This window comes from Cherax quadricarinatus, chromosome 8, assembly GCF_038502225.1.
Source record: "Cherax quadricarinatus isolate ZL_2023a chromosome 8, ASM3850222v1, whole genome shotgun sequence".
In the NCBI taxonomy this organism is placed as follows: domain Eukaryota; kingdom Metazoa; phylum Arthropoda; class Malacostraca; order Decapoda; family Parastacidae; genus Cherax; species Cherax quadricarinatus.
In genome coordinates, this window is record NC_091299.1 from 12,211,512 (window position 1) to 12,223,996 (window position 12,485).

General features: G+C 40.5%; 1 protein-coding gene across 2 annotated transcripts in view; it reads left to right on the plus strand.

The window, feature by feature from the left end:
- LOC128685219 (uncharacterized) overlaps positions 1–8,492 on the plus strand; it is a 9,873-nt gene extending 1,381 nt beyond the window's left edge. The window contains exons 2-3 of one of the 2 annotated variants that reach the window (XM_070082882.1): positions 7,352–7,940; positions 7,995–8,492. In XM_070082882.1, coding sequence (XP_069938983.1) covers positions 7,352–7,940; positions 7,995–8,335 — 930 coding nt within the window. In that variant the 3' untranslated portion in view covers positions 8,336–8,492. Of the gene's footprint in view, positions 1–7,351 lie in introns of both variants that reach the window. The other variant, XM_070082880.1, reaches the window with a different exon arrangement.
- Positions 8,493–12,485: the final 3,993 nt, after the last annotated feature.

Sequence of the window (12,485 nt, forward strand, 5' to 3'; positions counted from 1 at the left end):
CTGGTTGATGACACAGCCAGTACTGGTTGATTACACAGCCAGTACCGGTTAGTGACACAGCCAGTACTGCTTAGTGACACAGTACTGGTTAGTGACACAGTCATTACTGGTTAGTGACACAGTCAGTACTGGTTAGTGACACAGCTAGTATTGGTTAGTGACACAGCCAGTACTGTTTAGTGACACAGCCAGTACTGGTTAGTGACATAGCCAGTACTGGTTAGTGACACACTCAGTACTGGTTAGTGACACAGTCAGTACTGGTTAGTGACATAGCCAGTACTGGTTAGTGACACAGCCAGTACTGGTTAGTGACACAGTCAGTACTGGTTAGTGACACAGTCAGTACTGGTTAGTGACATAGCCAGTACTGGTTAGTGACACAGTCAGTACTGGTTAGTGACACAGTACTGGTTAGTGACATAGCCAGTACTGGTTAGTGACACAGCCAGTACTCGTTAGTGACACAGTCAGTACTGGTTAGTGACACAGTCAGTACTGGTTAGTGACATAGCCAGTATTGGTTAGTAACACAGCCAGTACTGGTTAGTGACACAGTCAGTACTGGTTAGTGACCCAGTACTGACTGTGTCACTAACCAGTACTGTGTCATCAACCGGTACTGGTTGTGACACAGCCAGTACTGGTTAATGACACAGCCAGTACTGGTTAGTGACACAGTCAGTACTGGTTGATGACACAGTCAGTACTGGTTAATGACACAACCAGTGCTGGTTAGTGACACAGTCAGTACTGGTTGATGACACAGCCAGTACTGGTTAATGACACAGCCAATACTAGTTGGTGACAAAGCCAGTACTGGTTACTGACACAGCAAGTACCGGTTAATGACACAGCCAGTACTGGTTAGCGACACAACCGGTACTAGTTATTGACACAGCCAGTACTGGTTAGTGACACAGCTAGTACTGGTTGGTAACACAGCCAGTGCAGGTTAGTGACACAGCCAGTACTGGTTAGTGACACAACCAATACTGGTTAGTGACACAGCCAGTACTGGTTAGTGACACAGCCAGTATTAGTTAGTGACACAGCCAGTACTGGTTGATGACAAAGCCAGTACTGGTTGATGACATCGCCAGTACTGGTTGATTACACAACCAGACCGGTTAGTGACACAGCCAGTACTGGTTGATGACACAGCCAGTACTGGTTGATTACACAGCCAGTACCGGTTAGTGACACAGCCAGTACTGCTTAGTGACACAGTACTGGTTAGTGACACAGTCAGTACTGGTTAGTGACACAGTCAGTACTGGTTAGTGACACAGCCAGTACTGGTTAGTGACACAGTCAGTACTGGTTAGTGACACAGTCAGTACTGGTTAGTGACATAGCCAGTACTGGTTAGTGACACACTCAGTACTGGTTAGTGACACAGTCAGTACTGGTTAGTGACATAGCCAGTACTGGTTAGTGACACAGCCAGTACTGGTTAGTGACACAGTCAGTACTGGTTAGTGACACAGTCAGTACTGGTTAGTGACATAGCCAGTACTGGTTAGTGACACAGTCAGTACTGGTTAGTAACACAGTACTGGTTAGTGACATAGCCAGTACTGGTTAGTGACACAGCCAGTAATGTTTAGTGACACAGTCAGTACTGGTTAGTGACACAGTCAGTACTGGTTAGTGACATAGCCAGTACTGGTTAGTAACACAGCCAGTACTGGTTAGTGACACAGTCAGTACTGGTTAGTGACACAGGCAGTACTGGTTAGTGACACAGTCAGTACTGGTTAGTGACACAGTCAGCACTGGTTAGTGGCACAGTCAGTACTGGTTAGTGACACAGCTAGTATTAATTTCCGACACATAATAATAATGTCTTTATTAACATGTACAAGGTATACAGTCCTAGTTGACATCAATGACATACTACTACAGAGAAAGCCTCTTGTTATGCTGAGCATTTCGGGCAAATTAGGTCAGTTTGGTCCCAGGATGCGACCCACACCAGTCCACTAACACCCTGGTATCCATTTTACTGATGAGTGAACATAGACAACCGGCGTAAGGAAACACGTGCAATGTTTCCACCCCTTCGCCGGGAATCGAACCCGGACCCTCACCGCGTGAAGCGAGAGCTTTTGCCACCAGGCCACGGGGGACCGTACATGGCTATTACTAGCTGGTGACACAGTTACTGCCTATTGGATACACAGCCAGTACTGCTTGGTGACAGCTAGTATTGACTGGTTGGTGACAGTAACAGGACTGGTCACCCAACAGTACCAGTGGACAACCCACAGGACTTTTTGATAACGTAGTAAACAGTTGGTGGCAAACCGACAGCCATATTTAGCGTCAAGTAGCCAGATATGGTTGTTACGACTCCCTTATCCCCGCTCCTACAAAAGCCAGTTGTTGTTGCTTCAACAGCCAGTTGCTCTCTTTACAACAGCCACAAACGATTGATACGAAATTGTTGTCAGTTGCTCCAGCTACGATGTATCAACTCCACAGCACAGTGTATTTTTTTCACGATCAACTTGAGCGATCGACTTTTTTCCTACCTCTTGTCGAGGTGTGGAAACACAAAATGCACTGGAAGCTTTTACTGGGACAACGTTTTTCTCAAAATAGAGCTTTAGCAACGAAACGTTGTCCCAGTGAAAGCTTGTTTCGCACGGTGTTCTTTTCACCCCCACACCAGTAATCATCACGACTCCGCATGCGCCTCAGGCAGGGGAGAAAAGAAAACAACAGTTGATGAATATAGACACATATGCAACACATGGATATCTTTACTGTATTCAGAGTAAAATTGATACAAACACTGGCGAAACGTCTTCAAATTAAGATACCAAGGAGTTGTCTGATTCCAATTCAATTAACGTTAGAACAGGACCGTATTTCTAGTATGCTTAGCTGGTACTCTCAAGGTTTAACGCATTCATGTGAAGTATCAATTCACAGACATGCGTGGCCAGGAATACTTTCGAACGTGACAACTACCTCACCTCCGTTATTTCTCTGCCTTCTGTAACACGGTAAAATCTGTTGTATCGTTGCAAGACATAAAAGCTCACTTACCCATTTCAAGTCTGACATAAATACAGAATGTATCTCTAAAATGTCACATAAGTGTCATAAATCCAATTTAATTAGGAATGAGTTTTAAAATTTGTTATAGGATTCGAGGAGATGTGAGAAGACGATGTATCGTAGAGCCCCACTAACAGGACGCCTTAATAACCTTAAAACCACGGCTGCAGAAACAGTTGCAGATCATGAGGCACCTTTCTTACCTTTTAATATAAGGAGCAGTAGCTACATTACGCAGCAGTAGGACTTGACAGTGTTAATCATACATTAACCTTTACTGTAAGTGCAGTTAGGAAAAGTTTTCACGATTACTGAACGGAGGATCGAGGCTCCACCATGCCTTGTGCTGGAAGACTCACAAAGATTTAAGAAAACTTCACCGAAGGTATAATGCGACCAAAAATCTAGCCATGTAATGGAGGAACACAAAATTATATCCATAGAGAAAAGTTATCATTACTTGATTAACAAAGTTCTCTTGCTTGCCCAGATGTCATATCTGAAGATATGTATACCAGACGTGACGATCTTTCATCCTGTCCTCTTGCTGGTGAAGGCTTCTGGATTTAAGAAACTGAAGCTATCCTTGCTTTTCTCGCATCAAACGTGATTACCCCAATCTTTTCTGTTCCCCAAACACTGCTTAACACGAATATACTATTACTACTACTACTACTACTACTACTACTACTACTACTACTACTACTACTACTACTACTACTACTACTACTACTACTACTACTACTACTACTACTACTACTACTAGTAATAATAATAATAATAATAATAATAATAATAATAATAATAATAATAATAATAATAATAATAATAATAATAATAATAATTTCCTCTATCAAACTCCTGAGAGAAAACGCGAATCAACAATGTTTTTAATGTTGGTATAATGTTTGTCAGGAAACAGGACAAGTGTTTCCTGACGCGGGTCTCAGTCACATGGTGGCAACACAGCTGGGACTTTTGGTCATCAGACCGAGGACTTCCACTAGCTTACCGCTCCACTTAGTTAAAAATCATGGTTATGATTATAACCATTAGGAATATTCCTTCGTTAACATTTTTAATTTTAACTTATTTCGTTATATATCTGGAGTTCTGCTGCAGTCACGTATTTTTGACATAGGAACAATTAAGAGTCGCGACTGAACGCAACGCCAACCACAATAAACAAACATTACAAACATGCCGCACGTTGTAACCATTAGTATACACGGGTACAAAGACATAATTTTAAATTAACAGTTTGCATAAGTCTGAGAAACTTGATAAAGACTGAGAAATTTTATTAAAGTCTGAGACTCGATAAAGAATCAGAGACGCGATGAAGTTCACTCTTCAGGAACTTCGTCTAGCATTTAAAGGTTTGCTGTGTAAGTAATCTGTCTAACACATCACCGTGGCTGTTAAACTGTTCATTCAGATGTCCACCCGTCCATTTTTATATTTAATTCAGTTATTGTCCGGTCATTATAGGGAAATGTGAGTGAATATGCTCTAAGCTTGCCTAACCTGGTATGACAAGTAGCATAATTTCCACCAAAATTTTAATCGTGCAAAAATCCTTCTTCTCGACAAGTGAGTTCTTGGCTGTATTTGTACTCGCCGACTTGTATGTTTGTACTCACATGTCGACTGCTGTGTTTATACTCACCTGTCGACTTCTTGCCCCACTCACCATGGCGGGCATCATCAATTAAATCAGTTGCTAATTAAAACTTAAAGAAAAAATGCCCCCCCCCCCTAAAAAAAAAATGCTCTACGCGGAGTAACGATCAGACAAGACTCGACTCCCTGAACCACATATCTAAGACACTGATGTACTCTCCGGCGCCGCTCTCATAGGACGATGTTTTAAATCAAGTCATATAGAATTGATTCGCTTTTAATTTAATGTAAATCTCTATTCAAACGAGGTATTTATTACCTATGATAATACAAAATATTTACATAACGTAAGAACATAGCTTGAAATTAGTAATAATAGCATAAAAACACTAGGAATTTTATCTAACCTGCATTAAATTGGTTATAATCATAACCATAATTTTTTAAAGGGGTGGACTGGTAAGCCAGCAGAAGGCTTCGGTCGGGTACCAAAAGCTCCATCTATGGGTCATATATCTGAGACTCTCAACAAGAAACATTTATCCTGTTTCCTGACAAACATTATATTTACTAAATTTGATTTTTCTTCTTGTTCATTAGGTGATTTTATGAAACTAACTGCGATATTCATCACTATATCATAATGTTTTGCTGTTTTAATTATTTTTTATTGAATGTGTTGGTGTTTCAAAACAGAAAAAGCCTAGTTGCTTAAGGCAACTAGGCTTGGCTTTCCCTGGAAATAACTAGAAAATACACCGAGGCTAAACATGCACCTGATGTCGCCAGAATGTAAGGCTAGACGACAACCTTATCATGTGCAGTACTGGTGGCATGGCATTGTCGTGTGCAGGATAAGGTAGGTAAGGATCGTCAGGAAACAGGACAAAGGGTTTCCTGACGCGGGTCTTAGTCATATGATGGCACACAGTTGGAGCTTTTGGTCATCTGGTCGAGGCCTTCCACTGGCTTACTGGTCCACCACTTTAAAAATTATGTTCATAATTATAACCATTATCATGTGCAGTACTGATGACGATATTGTCATGTACAGTACTGGTGACATTATCATTTACAGTACTGGTGACAGCACTGTCATGTATAGTACTGGTGACAGCACTGTCATGTGCAGTACTGGTGACAGCATTGTCATGTGCAGTACTGGTGACAGCATTGTCATGTGCAGTACTGGTGACAGCATTGTCATGTGCAGTACTGGTGACAGCATTGTCATGTGCAGTACTGGTGACAGCATTGTCATGTGCAGTACTGGTGACAGCATTGTCATGTGCAGTACTGGTGACAGCATTGTCATGTGCAGTACTGGTGACAGCATTGTCATGTGCAGTACTGGTGACAGCATTGTCATGTGCAGTACTGGTGACAGCATTGTCATGTACAGTACTGGTGACAGCATTGTCATGTGCAGTACTGGTGACAGCATTGTCATGTGCAGTACTGGTGACAGCATTGTCATGTGCAGTATTGGTGACAGCATTGTCAAGTGGAGTACTGGTGACAGCATTGTCAAGCGAAATAATGAACAGTTAACCAAGCTTTACGTCTTATTCTACGGACCAGGTTAACTAGCAGCACTTAACTTGTGGAAACACACACATGTGGTGCAGTATAAACCTTGGTAATTGATACCAACAAATTGGTTTAAAAAGGCACTAGAGCAAACACTAGGATATATTAGAAAACGTTTCTGACCTGGGACCTTGATCACTTCTAACACACAGAGGTTAAAATAACAGTAAATATAGGCGGAGAGTGGAGTATGAGCTACATATAGTGGCCTAAAAAAATGACGCTTCGCTTATGCAGTGGGCTTTTTCAAGTCACAAACAAAACAAATCTAAATGAGCATATTCATAGGGAGTGTAGTGAAGTGCAGAGTTAGGCAGTATTAAAGATAAAATGTACCATACAAACGGAAGGCAAATGTATGATGATCGAGCAAGTCTGGATTTGAGAAGAATCCGCTCATCATGCGTCAATAGGCTTACATCATTGCTCCATTTTGTTACTGTGTAGGAAACTGATCTAGAAGCTTTATGACAAGAGACTCAGCTATGTTGTAAAACCAGATGTTTTGGTTGAAAGTGTTTGATACCCTGATGAGTGATCATTCTACGATCCTGCATCGTGATTATATTCTTTGACAATTAGTTGTGTATCCTTGTACTTGGTTGTGGGAGTGTGTGGGAAGTGCGGGCGTTATTCAAGCGGTTCATTGATTAATTACAAATGCATGACGGGAGTCACTTAAAAACAACTGAAATGGTGCCACATAATAAAGTTTGCACCAGCTATATGCCCACAAATGATAGGCTTCACCAGGTCTCATTTTCTGCCTCCCCTGTCTTCTCATCCTAGTAGCGGGATTGTTTTAAGCATGGCCGTTTCTAACACATCTGCACCTTAAATCATGTCTCATGTCTGCATGTCATGTACCCATGTCCCTCACGGGTACCTGCTGAATTCACCTGTGATTCATTTAATATAATATTTTAACACTAGAGACACATACATCTATTAAAAAGTTATCTGCATTCCATTTGTATGAATTTTTGTTAGCATTGTAACAGTAAAGTTGTTATTCGACAATATTTGTATATACCCCTTCTAATCATTCCCGTTTGTTATTGTACCGCAGGTGCTGTTCACCCTACTGACGGTAGTTGCATGCACTGCTGCTGAAGGGTACGGTGTTCCAGTACCACCTCTCGAGAAAATTTGCTCTGGTGGCAAGGTGTGGAGAATCGACGGTGCGTGTGTGTATCCGAAAATCTACCGAACCGTCCACGTTTTCGCTGCTCCGCCATTGATCGAAACAGTTGGTCCACCACCAAAAATTCCCACACCAAAGATTTTCCACAATGTCCTCTTCATCCGTACGCCTGAGCCTGTCAAGAAACCCGAACCTATCATCGTGCCCCCACCCAGGTACGAGAATATTGTGTACGTCCTCAATAAGCAGAACAAACAAGTGGGACAGAAGATCATCGAGGTCCCTGCACCGCCACTCAAGAACCCTCAAGTATATTTCATCAACTACGATGGCGAGAAGGTTCCCAACTTGCCCGGTGATGTTGACCTCCAGGATGCTCTTGCATCTGCCGTTGCTCAGGACGAACTTGGCGTGGGTGCTGGCATCATTGATGATGTTGGTCTTGGTGTAGGAGACGTGGGTCTTGGAGTTGGAGGTCTCGGTGTTGGAGGCATCGGAGATATCGGTGTTGGAGGTCTCGGTGTTGGAGGCATCGGAGATATCGGTGTTGGAGGTCTCGGTGTTGGAGGTCTCGGTGTTGGAGGTCTCGGTGTTGGAGGTCTCGGTGTTGGAGGTCTCGGTGTTGGAGGTCTCGGTGTTGGAGGTCTCGGTGCTGGAGGTCTCGGTGCTGGAGGCATTGGAGATATCGGTGTTGGAGGTGCAGGTATTGGAGGTCTCGGTGTGGGTGGTGGCCTTATCAATAACATTGGAGGCTACGGCGGAGGCCTTATCGATAACGTAGGCGGTTTTGGTGGGGAAATCATCAGTGATTTGGGTAGCATAGGTGGTGAAGTTATCAGTCAGGGTGGACTGAGTCTTCCCTTCAGCAGTTACGCAGCTTCGCCATACAAAAGAGAAACCAAATCATAAGCTCATCCGATCTACCTACCCTTGGGCAGGCATATTTTGTCACCTTCATTATTGTTCTGTTGCAATGTTTGTATGAACATGAGATAATGCGCTGGGTGCACTACTCATTATCATTGTTTAAATGTCTTTTTATCTGTAAACAGAACTTCATATATAATGTGTTTTAATCTTCCTACACTAAGGATAATAGATTCAGTCTCATACTTCTCATTATAGGAGGCCTGGTCACAGACCGGGCCGCGGGGGCGTTGACCCCCGAAACTCTCTCCAGGTAAAACTCCAGGTATACTTTGCTTTGGGCCTCTGTGGGTAAGATGTGACATGTTTAACACAAGTGAGTCCAGGGCTCGTGGAAATCATCCAGGAGTTGCCACCTTCCTTTTAACATCCCTGTACTGCGATCCACAGGATAAACACCTGTAGCATCCTTGATTCCCCCAAGGTCTCCGCAGAGTTTGATGAACAACAAAAATGTACTTTATATGTTTTTTAAACAATTCTAGGCGAGACCAGCACTAATACAAGGTTTATAGTTACATTTTAGGCCCAACTTGTATAAATGTTGCTACGATATAAATCTGTATGTATATGTATTTCTCAAAAACAAGTAATTTATATATATATATATATATATATATATATATATGTATATATATATATATATATATATATATATATATATATATATATATATATAAATATATATATATATATATATATATATATATATACATATATATATGTATATATATATATATATATATATATATATATATATATATATATATATATATATATATATATATATATATATATATATATATATATATATATATATATATATATATATATATATATATATATATATATATATATTAAACTCATCGGCCGTTTCCCACCAAGGCAGGGTGGCCCAAAAAGAAGAAACATTTACATCATCACTCACTCCATCACTGTCTTGCCAGAGACATACCGATACTACAGTCAACAAAACTGCAACATATGTCCATCCCTCCTTCAAAGCGCAGGCGCTGTACTTCCCATAACAACATACGTTCTAGTTGAGCAAAGTCCTCCCAAAATTAATTCTCCGTGCAGAGTCGTGGTGGGCCAGGTGTGTTACCATGACGACCCTCACCACCCATCAACTCATCACATACACTCTGCAACAAACTCTAATCACACACACTGGAATAAACTCTCTCTCTCCTCACACACTTTGCAACAAACTCTAATCACACACACTGCAACAAACTCTCTCTCTCCTCACACATTCTGCAACAAACTCTAATCACACACACTGCAACAAACTCTCTCTCTCCTCACACACTCTGCAACAAACTCTAATCACACACACTGCAATAAACTCTCTCTCTCCTCACACACTCTGCAACAAACTCTAATCACACACACTGCAACAAACTCTCTCTCTCCTCATACACTTTGCAATAAACTCTAATCACACACACTGCAATAAACTCTCTCTCTCCTCACACACTTTGCAACAAACTCTAATCACACACACTGCAACAAACTCTCCTCACACTTTGCAACAAACTCTCTCCTCACAATAATAGCTTGCCTGGTTTTTTACTTTTTAATATACCTATAAATTTTTCAAGGTTATTTTTTGTCATTCGTTTAATATTACTAAATATTCATATAATCGTTATTTACTGATATGTTAATTAATTCGTTTTTGCATATGAAAAGCTAATATCGTCGTTAACTTTTCCCGATATATATATTTTTATGTATTTCTAAAAGTTAAATGTTTGTGTCAAAAGAACCAAAAGAACCTTAGAAAACTTGCCTAACCTTATTATAACAAGCGCAATTTAATTTAGCCTAATCCAACTAAATATATTCTTGATAAGTTTACAATAATTTAATAATAAACAAACACAATGAAACATATTTTTTTTTCGTTAGGTTCAGAATGATTTTTGTGAAATGACTACATACACAAATTTTCCCCTACCTTATTCGGCAAGAAGAGCGGTGCTATTTAAGCCAAAACCGCAAGTTTTACCTATTTGGCACGACATACATATATGAATGCGTTTACGTGCATATGTTTAATACAAGTCCCGCAGAGTTTTGACACATCAGTGTTCAGTCTCTGAGAGTGACTCTCAAAGGAGGAAGGTCTCCTGTTTATATCAAAGAAACTAATAGACCGATCTTAATCAAACTTACACGTGTTAGTTTCACTGATACAACACACGGAAGATCACATCCCTGTAAACAAAGAATATTTTCAATGTAACCTATTAGTACTAATTACTATAGGATTTAAATTAAAAATAATAAAATTCTCCTAGACGGCTAAAGGTAATTACTGACACAGTAACTCGGTGTAGATTTCGAGTACAGCAATTTTTCAGATTAATATTTACTTCAGCTGATCTGATTTTAGCTTCAACATGAATTACATATGTCTCCAAAATTTAGTGGCTTGCGTAATTATTCCTCCCCCCTCCCCTGCAGTCTCCGGGTATTGTGTGTGGAGATCAATATCAAAATTTGATTAATATAATTAGGAAACTGGCAAATAAAGACACTGATAGCGGAGAACCCTTTAAATGCAACATTTCTCTCAAGGCTCAGCTTTATCAAGTATTCAAGAATAAGGCAAAAGAGCTCCATAAGGTGTATTTGGCGGTGTATTTGATGATTTCTTTATACTTTATAAAGGCCAGCTTTGAGCGAAACGTTTTATTAAAAGGATTCTCTGCTACCAGTATCCCTATTTCCTCCTGTCTGCTCTTGTTATTGTCTACCTCCTTGAGAAATGGGAATTTATGCAACCCATCCACTATCCACTAGGAATTTTTATTGACCTAAGAAAAGCTTTTGACACAGTAGACCACGACATCCTACTCCACAAACTTGATCATTACGGTATAAGAGGCCATGCGCTTGCTTATTTCAAATCTTACATTACTAATAGGTATCAGTACGTCACCATTAAAGACACAGCATCAGCAACACGGCCACTTGATACTGGAGTTCCGCAGGGAAGTGTCCTTGGTCCCCTGCTCTTCCTCATATACATCAATGACCTTCCAAACGTATCCCAACACCTCTTTGCTGATGACACGACTTATGTCATCTCTCACCCTAATCTTGCCACCCTCAACACCATTGTGAATGAGGAGCTGATTAAAATATCGACTTGGATGACAGCCAATAAACTTACGCTTAACACTGACAAAACCTACTATATTATGTTTGGTAGCAGAGCAGGAGATGCTCAAATTAACATTAAGATTGACACACTCTAATTACCAGAAATAATGGGGGGCAAATTCCTAGGCTTATACCTTGACAACAACCTGAATTTCAGCACCCATATCCAGCATATAACCAAAAAAGTATCCAAAACGGTTGGGATCCTCTCCAAGATACGATACTACGTGCCGCAAAATGCCCTTCTCACACTATACCACTCACTTATTTATCCATACCTCACCTATGCTATTTGTGCTTGGGGATCAACTGCAGCAACACACCTAAAGCCAATAATAACCCAACAAAAAGCTGCAGTAAGAATAATCACTAAATCCCATCCCTGGCAACACACCCCCCCACTCTTCATAGACCTAAACTTACTCCCAGTTCAGTACATCCACACTTACTACTGTGCAATCTACATCTACAGGGCCTTAAACTCTAATATCAACCTTGACCTAAAACGCTTTCTTGATAGTTGTGACAGAACCCACAGGCATAACACCAGACACAAACATCTCTACGACATTCCCCGTGTCCGACTAAACCTTTACAAAAATTCAATGTATGTCAAAGGCCCTAAAATCTGGAATACCCTACCTGAGAACTCTAGAACTGCAGACACATTCATCACCTTCAAAACTACCATTAGAAAACATCTTATCTCCCTGATACACCCCGTCAACTAACTACACGAATACCACCTGGTGGTTCACACTTACACTCACTCACTCATTTGACCATAAACAGAAATATTAATCTCAATCTTAAAATAATGAATCCTGTGATACTCCAATACTGAAACTATGTACTGTGCCAAAACAAAAGCATTCACATTGCTAAACTCACAAACTAGTATTTAGTCACTTAGGTATAATACCAACTTACCTCATAATTTGTAATATTTTACAATTAA